Source organism: Gymnoscopelus braueri (genome assembly GCF_963280865.1).
Source record: "Gymnoscopelus braueri genome assembly, chromosome: 22".
Classification (NCBI taxonomy): domain Eukaryota; kingdom Metazoa; phylum Chordata; class Actinopteri; order Myctophiformes; family Myctophidae; genus Gymnoscopelus; species Gymnoscopelus braueri.
In genome coordinates this window covers 27,994,993-28,009,432 of record NC_137624.1, presented here as the reverse complement: position 1 = coordinate 28,009,432, position 14,440 = coordinate 27,994,993, and the positions used below count along the sequence as shown (strand labels likewise).

Genomic DNA, 14,440 nt, shown 5'->3' with positions numbered 1-14,440 from the left:
TCTCAATTCTTATGGAGGAAAATCGTGATTCACATTTGAGCAAGAATCGTGCAGCACTATTGTATAGGCTATAAAAAATAAAATAAATCACACCCAGTGTGAAGTGGGCGGTGTGGTCGTCACAGTGGTTATCACAGTGATGGAAGCTCACTTTAAAAAAAAGTGTTTTTTTTAAGTGCATAGTCCTATTTATAGGTTATTAATTTCATCATGTGTCTCGCTAGCCAATCACAGTGCTGAATAGAGTCAGCCAATAGAGTCAGCCAATCACAGTACAGTTAGGGGTGTACTAATGTAGAGGGGTGTGCTATTATGAGCCAATCACAGTACAGCGAAGGGTGTACTAATGAGGTGTCCCAAACCCACTTGTAGGGGCGGCTACACCGCCCAAAAAAGGTGTAAAAGTTTTTGACATTAAGAAAATGTGCCCAAAAGAGGGACGCCAGGGTTATGCAGTCAATGCATATCTCTGCTGCCGGGCAGAAACCAGCCAACTCCAAAATGTACATTTTCAGGAATTGAAAAAACAAAACAAAAAGTGGAGTTAGGAGGTTTTGTTCATCACTGATAAGAACAGCTGAATGGACCTCCAGGCTCACAATGAGGTTGGAGGTCAAGTCATGTCATGACAAGTCATGGTCAAAATCCATAGACATTCAGGCACACAATGCATTCTACTAAAACCATTAAATTCAGTGGAATTGTAGAAGAGAGAATAGAAACACGAGAGAAAAACAGAAGACCCTGAAACTGTCACAAAAAAAAAAGGAATCATTGTGTGATCCTGTCACAATTAGTGTGACTTCTCTTGGTCTTGTCTTTTATTTTGAATTGTTGATATTCCAGTGCCCCCCACCCATCCCTCCTTTTTTATTATGTCTTTCTTTTAGTTTGAGGTAATCCTTGAAGTAATCCAAACAGTCACTGAAGGCCAAGCAGGAGTAGCTAGAACACTGTCAACTTCATTAGTAGACATAGCTACTACAGGTTGGTAGCTTTATATAAAAGAAAATAAGAGAAGAAGTTGGTGTATTGGTGTGCTTTGACTGTAGAATCAAGGAACAGAATACACATTTTGGAGCTTAACCACTTTAACTCTATATTCTTTGTTGATTGGGGTTCCCCAGGGGTCTGTGTTTGGTCCACTCCCTTTGTTCCCCCTCTACACCAATCTCTTGGCCAAAAGTCCTCTGAAATGTTTTAGTTTTTGACTAGTTTTAGTTGACTAAATATCATAAGATTTTAGTTGACTAAATCTACAGTTGATTCAGTCGACTAAAATGTATTTTAGTCGACTGCCATTACGAGCCATTACGACGCCTTGATGGCGTCGTAATGGCTGATTTTACAGTTGGTTGCATGCTGAAAATAGCCGATCTGCTATTTTCAGAGCGCAACGCCCGAGCGCAACCAAACATAAAATTATCTCTTCTCCACTAGTCATTTTAGTCAAGTTTTTATTTGTTGACGAAATTGTCAATATATTTAGTCTTAGTTTTAGTCATCGTAGCTTTGTTTTATTTTGTTTTTATTTAGTTTTCGTCAGTGAAAAAAGGTAGTCGACGAACATTTTTCGTCATAGTTTTAGTCGACGAAATCAACACTGGTGCCTGGCCTGCCCACCTCCGCGGAGGTTGTGGGTTTGAATCCACCGTGGCGCATCTGGCTTTGTCGAGCGTCTAGACTCTACACGAACACAATTGGCCCGTGTTCGGGGGAGGGAAGCCGGGCGGGTAGGATGATAATAGTCACTATGGGCTGGGGTGGCACCTGTCTGCAGGGAGTGTTGGGGCGGGAGGAGTAGGACGAAGGCTCTTATGTCCTCCCGGTGGTCACTGGCAGGTGAGTCAATAGGATGCAACAGCAGTGACAACAGAAATGTGTGTGGGGATCAATTATCAATTGGCATAACGACTAAATTGGTGGAGAAAAAGGGGCTAAAAAGCGAAAAACAAATAAAGAAAATAGTGAAAATAGCTGATCTACAAGCTCACAATGCGTTGCGATGCGTTGTGAGCTTGACGATCTGCTCATTTAACTTTTTTCCATGACACCGTTGTGCGACAGAAGTATAACATTATAATGCTTAAGTGGTACTGGTTAATCGATTCGTTCGTTAATCGATAGAATAATCGATTCATAATCACGCGCACATGGGTTTGATTCCCGAGACCGACGGACCCATACGCGCCACTCCCCGACTCTTTCCCCGTTTCCTGTGAATCTCCACTGTACTATCACATGAAGGCAGAAAAGCCCCTAAAATATGAAAGAATAATCACTGTTGCGTTCTTCAAAGTAATGGTTGCAAACCTGTAACCTCTGTATTAGTACATTTTGGTATCTAAATGTACTTTAAGTACCAAAAGTAAAAGTACTAAAATGTTTGAAAATAGCAGATCTACAAGCTCACAACGCGTTGCGATGCGACGCGTTGTGAGCTTGTAGATCGGCTATTTTCAAATAGTGTTTAATGTATGTTTTATTATGTAATCATTTATATCTGCAAAGTTACAAGTAACTAAAGTTTTCAAATAATTGTAGTGGAGTAAAAGTACAATATTTCCCTCTGAGATGTAGTGGAGTAGAAGTAAAAGTATAGACAATTGGAAATACTCCAGTAAAGTAAAACTACCTCAAAATTGTACTGAAGTAAATGTACTAGTTTACTGTTGAAGAGAATGCCTTTGACAAAGTTGTAAACATACTCCTCAGATGTGTACATTAATTCTAGGATGTGTTTATTTATTTTATTTGTTTTACTTAGATCATTTCAGTTGGTGTCATGGTGATTGTGGGTGTCCATAGCCTCTGGACTGGAAAATACCATATTATAGATGCTGCAATCTTTTCTGAAGCATAAATAATATATTTTATATATCAATGGTAGGACTTGGAGATGGAAAACATTATGTGTACAATTTGTACAAGTTGCGTAATGCAAAAGGCAAATTCACTATTATCTAGCCTTTTATAACTACTGTAGTATACAAACATATGAACAATTACAAAGTCAAAGTTGAATGTGTTTATAATCCACACTGCTACTGCTTAATACGCTGTGGGAGTATCTTTCTTTAAACTCGAATGTTTCATTTCCTCTGCTCAGAGTTTTGTTCGTGTGTGTGTGTGTGTGTGTGTGTGTGTGTGTGTGTGTGTGTGTGTGTGTGTGTGTGTGTGTGTGTGTGTGTGTGTGTGTGTGTGTGTGTGTGTGTGTGTGTGTGTGTGTGTGTGTGTGTGTGTGTGTGTGTGTGTGTGTGTGTGTGTGTGTGTGCGTGCGTGCGTGCGTGCGTGCGTGCGTGCGTGCGTGCGTGCGTGCGTGCGTGCGTGCGTGGAACTTGTTGTCATGTTAAACAATGCCATACATCCTGTAGTGGGCGACCACAAGTTGATGCATGTCCAAAATACACCTTATCTACATCCATTGCAACAGAAGATGTTTCAGGGCTGCACATCAAAGATTACAGACACTGTTCCCTCCCAACACCCCCACCCCAGTCTAGCTGTGTGTCTATTTATGAGTGTGAGATAGGAACTTCAGAGAGAGAGAGAGAACCATATTTCTATCAAATGCATCTTGTATGCAACTGGTTATTTTCCAGAGCTACAACTGGACGTATGTTTTCTTATGGTTTTGAACCCTAGGGGGGGAAAAATTGTGTTTTAGGACCTTCTGCGTAAAGAAAATGATAGTAGTCGTCTTAATTGTTCAGATTTCAGACATTTCATTTTGTATGTTAACAATGCTTGCCTGAGCAATTGTCTGACAAAAGAATATTTTCCATTTGCAAAAACCCTTCCATAGTCTATTATGTCTATAGCTGATGTTCTCAAAAATTCCCATTATGATTTATTTTGTCGACACAGTGCAACACATCTCTTGTTGCTACTCCATCCAAACACTGCTATTGTGTTTTCTTATGATGACAGGCCCAGAATAGGGACCCTATAGGGTCGTTGCGTTCGGACAGAAACCTTCTATATCCATATTTCAACTCTTTACGGTTTTGTTTTGTAAATTAACGCCCTACTTCGTCGTACTACAGTGTGACGCAAAAGCAGCAAAAAATTGCCTATCTGCAAGCTCACAACGCGCCGAAATGCGACACGTTGTGAGCTTGTAGAGCGTCTGTTTTTGCTATTTAGGATTTTCTGTTTGTCCAAGTGAAATCTTCATTGTTTAAGTGTCTTATATACATATTTAACCAATAAAAGGTATTAACAAGAGCTTGTGACTAAATACCAACTGCATTGGAACATTGGAACACAGGTTCTTTTTTCCATTTCCTGGACAGTAATGGTTTTGGACATATCTTTCCACCTGAAAGCGTAGATGTGCGAGTGTGGGGAAATTGTTTAACAACTTAATTGGGAGAAAAAAGGTAAAAAAAGATTAGGGGGGAAACAAGTTTACACTTACAGTTGGATACAAGACGAGAGTCTGCCGCTATCTCCGTCGGGACTCTCATCCCACGTATAACGTAATGCCAGTTATTTCAGTAAACTTTCGGGATGCTGTAATTGGACAGAACGGCTCAGGTTGCTGCTGTGGATGATTTGTCAGTTGGCTCTGAATACGTGTCCTGAATTCAAAACACACCGTAAACACTGAGTTCCATTCTCTCTGTGTCTGTCTGTCTGTCTCTCTCTCTCGCGCGAGCGCGCGCGCGTGCGTTCTCGTTCACTCTTAACCACTTGAGCTGCAGCATCCATATTCTGAGGGGAGCATTACCAAAACATTGCCGGTCAAACAAGCTGGGCTATTTTCTTTGGCGAAGAGATTAGGTGTAGACAGAGAAAAGTGGTCTAAGTACAAAGTGTAGTATAAAGTGTGTGTGTGTGTGTGTGTGTGTGTGTGTGTGTGTGTGTGTGTGTGTGTGTGTGTGTGTGTGTGTGTGTGTGTGTGTGTGTGTGTGTGTGTGTGTGTGTGTGTGTGTGTGTGTGTGTGTGTGTGTGTGCGTGCGTGCGTGCGTGCGTTTAATTATGAACATGGATATAATGAGTGTATTTGGAACACATCCACAGGCACGCACACACTCACACACGCACACAAGTACGCACACACACACACACACACACAAGTACGCACACACACACACACACACACACACACACACACACTGTGCGTGCGCACACACACACACACACACACACACACACACACACACACACACACACACACACACACACACACACACACACACACACACACACACACACACACACACACACACACACACACACACACACTAACCCCAACACATAAGGCTCAAGGATGCAGTGATTAATTGTACCCTATCTCTAGGCCAACCTTCTATCTCAGTGTCAGAGTACACTCTAGTCTACATTCACCTCACGCACTTTTAGTTTGGGGAAAAAACATACATATTCACTTATTACGGCATGGCTCTGCAGTCTGCAGGAGTCTAGCGGAGAGGGTCTGTGCTCTGTCTGTCTGTCTGTCTGTCTGTCTGTCTGTCTGTCTGTCTGTCTGTCTGTCCGTGTCTGTCTGTCTGTCTGTCTGTCTGTCTGTCTCTCTGTCTGTTTGTGTGTTGAGTGTTCTTCTGAGCTAATCTAGCAAACTGTTGGGCCGATCAGTGCCAACGTTCTTGTGCACACTGCCCAGGGCCGGACTTACCGTTGGGCTAGGGTGGGCTGCAGCCCACGGGCCTCCAACTGGGGGGGCCTCCGATTTTTTTGGCAAAAAAAATAAATATATATATATTATTTTTTTTATTTATTTTTTATATGCCAAAAAACAAAAACTGGAAAAAAAACGAACCCAATCCGCCCAGAACCGCGAAAAAAACGAACCCAATCCGCCCAGAACCGCAAAAAAAAATACGAGCGGCTGCGCGAAGGGGGCAAGCATGCACACGCCGCGCCAGGGGGGCCTCGAAAATTACTCTAGCCCACGGGCCTCAACTCCTATAAATCCGGCACTGACACTGCCAGTATGAAAAGTGCATGCACATCCACTTGAATCCCTAGGTGCAGGACAAACAACACTTAAGCAACACTTGTTTTTCTTTTTCTTTATGTTCACGATGCCAGTATGCCACAGAAGTACCTCCTCCGATTTTCAGACTTTTCAGACGAATTTTTGACTTTTTGAAATATTTAAGCACTTGAGCCCCATGCAGCATCCCTATTCTGGGGGGGTAATTTGCCAAAAATAGCAGATCTACACGCTTACATGCTTTTGAGATTGTGGATCGGCTATTTTTGGCGAAGAGATTTGTTGTAGATGGAAAAACGTGGTCCAAGTACAGTTGAAATATCATAAGATTATAGTCGACTAAATCTACAGTTGATTTAGTCGACTATAATGTATTTTGGCGGGCCTTGATGGCGTCGTAATGGCTGATGTTACCCTTGGTTGCAAGCTGAAAATAGCCGATCTACAAGCTCACAACGCATCGCAGCGTGACGCGTTGTGAGCTTGTAGATCTGCAACATCCGAGCGCAACCAAACCAAAAATGACATGTCTTAGTTCTACTGGATCTCTTCTCCACTAGTCCCTCACTAACATTTTAGTATAGTTTTTATTTGTTGACGAAATTGTCATTATATTTCGTCTAGTTTTAGTCATCGTAGCTTAGTTTTTATTTCGTTTTTATTTAGTTTTTGTCAAAAAAAAGGTAGTCGACGAACATTTTTCGTCATAGTTTTAGTCGACAAAATCAATACTGGCTAGTACGAGAGAGAGAGAGAGAGAGAGAGAGAGAGAGAGAGAGAGAGAGAGAGAGAGAGAGAGAGAGAGAGAGAGAGAGAGAGAGAGAGAGAGAGAGAGAGAGAGAGAGAGAGAGAGAGAGAGAGAGAGAGAGAGAGAGAGAGAGAGAGAGAGAGAGAGAGAGAGAGAGAGAGAGAGAGAGAGAGAGAGAGAGAGAGAGAGAGAGAGAGAGAGAGAGAGAGAGAGAGAGGCATACTATAGAGTACAGAAGTCCTGACGTCACTCGTTCATCCCCTGGGTCGTAAAGTAATTTCTCTATGAAGAATAACATTGGGTCATCATAGAATCGTCTCATATAAGAATTGTGGTCCAAAAACAAACAAACTGTCTCTGCGATATTGTCAGGGAGGAGGCTCTGTATCGTTTATGATAGTCAGTCACTCATATTTGAAACAGTCCGTTTCTGACGAAAATGTAACTAATTCGGCGGAAGTAACATTCGCTTTTTCTCACCGTCAGTTGATGCTTCATATCCATAATGAGTGAATCCGCCGGGATCATTTGTTTATTTTTGGAACACAGTTCTTATTTGAGGCGATATTAAACACGTCTATGGGAATTAACAGGGGGGAAAATGCGACTCAGGTAGGATGCGTAAATTACGTCAGACTTCGGTGCTCTATATTTCGGCCCTTTGAAAATAGCAGATCTACAAGCTCACAATGCGTCGCATCGCGCATTGTGAGCCTGTAAATCTTTGAAAACTTGAGAAATGGGACATTCTGCATAATGAGTACTTTTACATTTTGATACCAAACACTTTTGTACTTTTAAAAAGAAAATCCGGACTTTTACTTGTAACAGTGTATTTCTACATTGCAGTATTGATACTTTTACTAATGGAGTACTTTTTCCATCACTGATCTTCAATGCTCATGTTGGTGGGGTATTTTGTAGTCTTAAAATTGATTGAAGTGAACTGAGTGATTTATATAAAATTTTAGGTGTTCATGAGTGATGAATAATTGAAGATATTCTGAGGCAGATTCTGGTGCTTGCCAGGAGGGAGTTAAGTCCATATTTTAGGCATGTTGTTAAGATAAATGCTCCAGACAAACTTCTCCAATATGTCCTGCAAAAGGGATCGATTCAGAACTAGACAAAGTAACTTGTCAGAATACAAATGCATGCGTATACACTTAAAGGGCTAGTTGTTATTGTGCTTATCAATTTATCCATATTGTAACCGGTGGAAAAGGTACTTGCATGTTTTACTTAAGTAAATGTATCAATACTGCAATATAGAATTACTCTGTTACAAGTAAAAGGCCTGTGTTCAAAATGTTACTTGAGTAATAGTACAAAAGTATTGGCATCAAAATATACGTAAGTACTAACATGTTTAAAATAGCAGATCTACAAGATCACAACCTGTCGCATCGCAACGCGTTGCGAGCTTGTAGATCGGCTATTTTCAAATAGCCTATTGTATTGTATAAAATAGGGCTGAAGTGGTTAATGTATGTTTCATCATAATTTATATCTGAAAAGTAACCAGTAACTAAAGTTGTCAAATAATTGTAGTGGAGTAAAAGTACAATCTTTGCCTCTGAGATGTAGTGGAGTAGAAGTAAAAGTACTGAAAACTGGAAATACTTGAGTAAAGTAAAAATACGTTAAAATTGTACTTCAGCACAGTACTTGAGTAAATGTACTTAGTCACTTTACACCACTGATTGTAACTCTGAGAATGGACAAAATGTAACCAAATGGTTACATTTTGTCCACTCTCAGAGTTAAATTAAGACTGAGGATTTGCTACTGTGTGTGTGTGTGTGTTTGTGCTAAAACTTGCTGCGTGAATGCATAAATTGCGGTGCAGCCTCAGACCAGGCGGGCATGTCATGTGATCTCACAGAGCTCCTCCATTCTGCTGATCCTACAACTCTAGCACAGGAAAGGTCATCTCCTGCGAGTCCATGCCGGCCTGCCAGTGCAGAAATCGATAGACAGACCAGCGCTTTACACGGTTCCCTAGCTGGCTCTCGGGTGTCTTACAATGTTCTGAACCATTTCCTTTTTTTTACCTTGCATTCTCAGAGCTGAGCTCGGATCGATGGATCTATCTGTCTGTCTATCTATCTATCTATCTGTCTGTCTGTCTATCTATCTATCTATCTATCTATCTATCTATCTATCTATCTATCTATCTATCTATCTATCTATCTATCTATCTATCTATCTATCTATCTATCTATCTATCTATCTATCTATCTATCTACTCTTATCGATCTAGTAATCTAATCTATCTAATCTATCTACCCATCTACATATATGCTTACACGTTCTGACCACTGTTTTTAACATTGACATCTCCAAAGATGTGGTTTTCTCTCTGGATTTTAGCTTAATAACGTCTGTGTTTCAGGCGTGGTAGGCTGTCCTGCTCAAATATATTTCCCATCAGTAGTTTCATTTTGATAATGAAAAGGCAGTTTCATTTCTGTGCTCATAATGAAAATGTAATTTCGTTTCTATGCTCATAATGGAAATGTAGTTTCGTTTCTATGCTCATAATGAAAATGTAGTTTCGTTTCTATGCTCATAATGAAAATGTAGTTTCATTTCTATGCTCATAATGAAAATGTAGTTTCATTTTGATACTCTGCAGTATCTTAACCCTTTTAGACCTGAGGCCGATTCTAAAAACACCTTCTAAATCACGACCTAAGTTTTCAGAAAAACTTCAAATATTTATTAAAAAATTATAAAAATGTATGTTGCTATATAGCTACTGTACATAGCAACAAGAACCCCAAAGGGGGTTCCCAGCTTGAAAGGTATAGTTATGTATTGGGGTTCCAGGTCTAAATGGGACAATAATATTGATAAATGAACCTCAGGGTTGTTGTAATAAAAATTTGTGGTGTCCACTGAATAAATTCAAGTTTGTGATTAATGACATGTTGTTTCTTCATGCAAAATAGATTTCATTTTTTTAAATTCACTTAATCTGCTTTATTTTAAGGCTTTAGTGAAGGCGCGTCATAATTTAGGCCCGTGGGACATGGGGAATTAACAGAATGCTAAGACTACTCCAAAGAGTTCTGTCGAAAGAGGTCTGAAACTCTGAGAGAAGTTTACAGTGTAGATAGGAGTTCCAGAGATAACGTCGGATCAAACCTGGGGATGAAATTAAAAAAGAAAGTTGCAGAACCACTTGGTCTCTACACTTTGTTTTTGAGGAAAGCATCACCCCTTGACTCCATATCCTCATCTTCCTCCAACAGGTCGAGCTGGGAGCTCCCGGACCTGCGCGACGGCCGGATCGCGGCCATCAGCGACTCGGACGGCGTCAACTACCCGTGGTACGGCAACACCACGGAGACCTGCACCGTGGTGGGGCCCACCAAGAAGGACAGCAAGTTCACCGTGAGCATGAACGACAACTTCTACCCCAGCGTGACGTGGGGCGTGCCCGTCAGCGACAGCAACGTGCCGCAGCTGAGCAGCATCCGCCGCGACCAGAGCTTCACCACGTGGCTGGTGGCGGTGAACCAGGCCACGCAGGAGAGCCTGGTGCTGCAGACGGTCCGCTGGAGGATGCAGCTGCACATCGCGGTGGACCCGCACCGGCCGCTGGGCCACCGGGCGGCGCTGCGCGAGCCCGTGGCCCAGGAGCAGCCGCGGGTGCTGGCGGGCAAGAGCGAGCCCATCCCCGCCAACGCCATGGTCAAGCCCAACGCCAACGACGCCCAGGTGCTGATGTGGCGGCCAAAGGTCGGCGACGCCGTGGTCGTCATCCCGCCCAAATACTGATGAACTGTGACCGTGACGTTGTTGTTGTTGTTGTTATTCTTATGTGACTGATTTCAAACTGACCAGGACTGGCCTTTGGATACCTTCGACAGTATCAGCCTCAGCGTATTGTTTTTTTGTATCTTTTCGTTTGTCGTTCCTTATTTTTTTCACCTTGTTACTCTTTTCCTTTACCTGCTTTTTTTTTTTAACCCATTCAATCCGGGAACGCGTCTCTGACGCTTTAAGGATTTCTTTTCAAAAAATATTCAAATTGCTATTCAAAAATAGCAGATATACAAGCTAATAGCTCGGCACCGAGCTAAGAGCTAAGAGCTAAGAGCTAAGAGCTAAGAGCTAAATTCGTGAAAATGTGTGCAAATCTTTGGATATATATATTTTAAAGCGAACATTTGTAACTCAAATAAAAAATAAAAAAAAATGACAGAGATCGAATGGGTTAAATCTTCCTTCCTTTTCATGTTTTGCCTCGGAATTTCTCTCACTGCTCTCTTCTGCATTATGGAAAAGTGATGGAGAGAGCAAAGGGCTTGACGTACTTTTGTTACGTGCGACGTCGCGTACCCGGAAATATTGCGACGCACTGTGAGCTTGCAGATCGGCTATTTTTTGTCGATCCGCGACACCGGCACGTGACTTAAAGTATAACTCAAGGCTTCAAGAGAGAGAAGTGAAACAAGGACAAGTGGAACTGGAGAATAACTGGAGTAAACAAACTGCAACCATTCTACCTTCAAATTGGGTCGGGCCTCTCACTGTGCTAAATGAAAGTATTGCAAAAATGAAGAAAAGAGACTATGATTTATGTTTTTATTTTATTTGGGGAGGGGGGGGGGGATGGATCAAGGGATCCTGCGATTCGGGAGTGTGGCTGCATTGAAGTACAATTTGAAGTATTTATATATGACCATGTCTATGTACAGTACCTATTGTACGTGGTTCATACATGTACATGCACAAAGTTTGCGTTTTAGGTACGAGTTGTGTTTTTATTATTTATGGGCTGGGAGAGAGTGCATTTAAAATCTTTTGTTTGCCGTTTTTGTGAAAAAAAAAGCACTACTACTTGGTATGTGCTCCACGTGAGTGAATACGCATCGCGTTTGATGACGTCGTTTTTAATACTTTTTTTTATGTAAAACATGCAAGACATTCAATCCATGCTGCCTTAAGTTTACATTGCTTCCCAACTGCAAACATTTTTTTTTGTTGCCTTAAACTAAGTGCAATGCAGTATAGCCCGTCTGTCTCTTCTCTTCCAGACTGTTGGTGCTTGGGATGTGTGGTTGTAGGACAGGAGAAGTAATTCCACAGAGGAATGCCTATGGCTGCTTTATAACTCTAGCTGAATTGTAGTTGAATACATTTCTCCGCTCTGTCAGCTGACGACTGTGTCCTATCTACAAGTGCTAACACGATGCATTTGACGCAATGTTTAACAGTGCAATTTGAACTAGGCCTTAAAGAGTCCTAGGTCATACCAGTGGTGGAAGAAGTACTCAGATTTTTTGGGTAAAATTCCTGTATTCAAAATTTTACCTGAGTAAAAATACAGAAGTATGGGCATCAAAATGTACTTGCAGTTCCAAAGTGAGAGTACTCAGATGTAACCAAATTTGTCCAAATCTTGAAAATAGCAGATCTGCAAACTTGTAGAACAGCTGTTTTCGAATTAGTATAAAAAGTAAGTATAAAAATACTATAAAATAGTATATTTAGTATAAAATAGAGCTTAATTTGTTACTGCAGTATTATGTTTTTGCAATAATAATCCAAATCTGCAAAGTAACTAGTAACTAAAGCTGTCAAATAATTGTACCGGAGTAAAAAGTACAATATTTGCCTCTGATATGTAGTGGAGTAGAAATATAAAGTATCAAAACATGGAAATACTCAAGTAAAGTAAAAGTCTCAAAATTGTACAGTACTTCAGTACAGTACTTGAGTAAATGCACTTAGTTACTTTCCACCACTGGGTCAAACCAATGAATTTTCATGATATTTAACCATGATATTATCATGATTATTAACCATGATATTTTCCAGAATTGTCATTTGGTCATTATAGAGAACAGTTAATGGAAAACTTGGCCCATTTTGAACCTAAATCCTATTGGGCCTATCCTATCGAGATTAATAAGAGTGTGACAAAAATAGCCTATGTCTTATTTGTATTCTACATGTTGCATAGAAAGAAAGCGGGCGGCCGCGTGCGTGAGACAAGCACAAACTCGAGAGTTTCACAGGAGTGCGCCCGCTAGTCGCTGCTACGCCTGTCAGATTGCCCGCGATTGCCTCTCATTGGAAATTAATTGTGGTCCACGTCAATCTCTCCCTGTGTGAAAAGCCCTAAATGTGTCCTTTCATGTCATGTCAATGATGCTCGACGACGAGAAATTGTTTGGCATTTCGCAGAGAAATACACCAAAGACCAAAGGGTATTTTATTTGTCACACTAAATTATTGATGTCGCATCAGAAGAATGGGGTTCAGGTTGAAAATTGGCAATGGTTTCCTTTAATTCAAGCCAACTCTTTTCAAAGGCATTTCAAGTTCACATGGTGTTGGTGCAATGAAATTGCACCTGTAAGAGTTTCTGGTTTGAGTCTAAAAAGTACCGAGTATAAAGCCTAATTTCCTTCACACATTATTGTGCATGTGGTTGCAATTGGGACTCTACAGCCAGCAAGTGGGTTCAACCATAGATATACAGCATACACGTAGATACAGCATTGGCCACTGGCGCGAATATGCGTCGACGACGCGGACGCCACACTGGTCGGAGCAAGCCGTGCGTCCTAATGCACGTATGCCCCATGTATGTCTATTGAAGCACGACGAGGTCCCTCCATAATTGTAATCATCATAACTTGCTGAATTTCCAACCGATTTTCAAGTGGCTTGGTTTGTTACAAATGTCAGACGTGTAGTTATGCTGTGATACAGGGTACTTAGTTAAATTAAAAGTGTTTTTTTTCATACCAAAATATCTTTAGTAACACTAATGGTTATGAAAAAAGGTTTTAGTCTCAGGTATTTATACACGACTCAGGCATATTTCTTGCAGTGAGTGGACTTACGGGCAAGTTGGCCCGTACCAATATGGCGGCGACATTGACGTACAATCCCAGTGGCCAATGCTATGTCTATGTATATTATGTCTGTGGTTTCAACAACCTCACAGTAGAGTGACAAAACCGAAGCCTGATTCAACCACTTAAACTCCAGCATCCTTGTCGTGGGGAAGGCGTTCGCGGAAAATAGCCGAACGACAAGCTCACAACGCGTCGCGCTGCGACGCGTTGTGAGCTTGTCGTTCGGCTATTTTCTGCGGAAACTTTGCCCCACAATAACGCAAAACAGAAAAGACACTAGTATTGAGCCCCGAGGGACTCCGGTTACCCATAATATGGGGTTTAAGTGGTTATACTTTGTCGTATACGACGGAGTGCAAACGCAAGTCTTCCATCCTCTTTGTTTTTTTTAATCACTCCATCTCAGGGGCCCTCCTCCGGTCAATGTGCAGCTTATGTCAAGAAGAAGTCCTCTCTGTCTGTCCACCTGTGTTCATGTGTGTGTTCTCCATGGTTTACCTCATGTGTCTCTCCGCAGCTGTCGCCGTGACGACGGCGTTGCTCACACCTCACACAATCAATAAAGTTGTTATTACGCAATCCAAGGACCACAGCAGCCGGAAAGACATTTATTGAGCCTTTTATGACAACATGGGGAATCACAAAGTAATTTTTCTCATGAGATAAAGGTTCTCTCTCTCTCTCTCTCTCTCTCTCTCTCTCTCTCTCTCTCTCAGGTTCCTTTGCAAGGGAAGCTGTGTGTGTGTGTGTGTGTGTGTGTGTGTGTGTGTGTGTGTGTGTGTGTGTGTGTGTGTGTGTGTGTGTGTGTGTGTGTGTGTGTGTGTGTGTGTGTGTGTGTGCGCGCGCGAGTGC

General features: G+C 41.6%; 1 protein-coding gene across 4 annotated transcripts in view; it reads left to right on the top strand.

Annotated features, from left to right (window-relative positions):
- Positions 1-14,176, top strand: part of fam78ab (family with sequence similarity 78 member Ab) — a 17,047-nt gene extending 2,871 nt beyond the window's left edge. For 2 of the 4 annotated variants that reach the window (XM_080418629.1, XM_080418628.1), the window contains one exon: positions 9,965-14,176. In XM_080418629.1, coding sequence (XP_080274755.1) covers positions 9,965-10,493 — 529 coding nt within the window. In that variant the 3' untranslated portion in view covers positions 10,494-14,176. Of the gene's footprint in view, positions 1-904; positions 988-9,964 lie in introns of those variants that run through there. The other 2 variants (XR_013932435.1, XM_080418630.1) reach the window with 2 other exon arrangements.
- Positions 14,177-14,440: the final 264 nt, after the last annotated feature.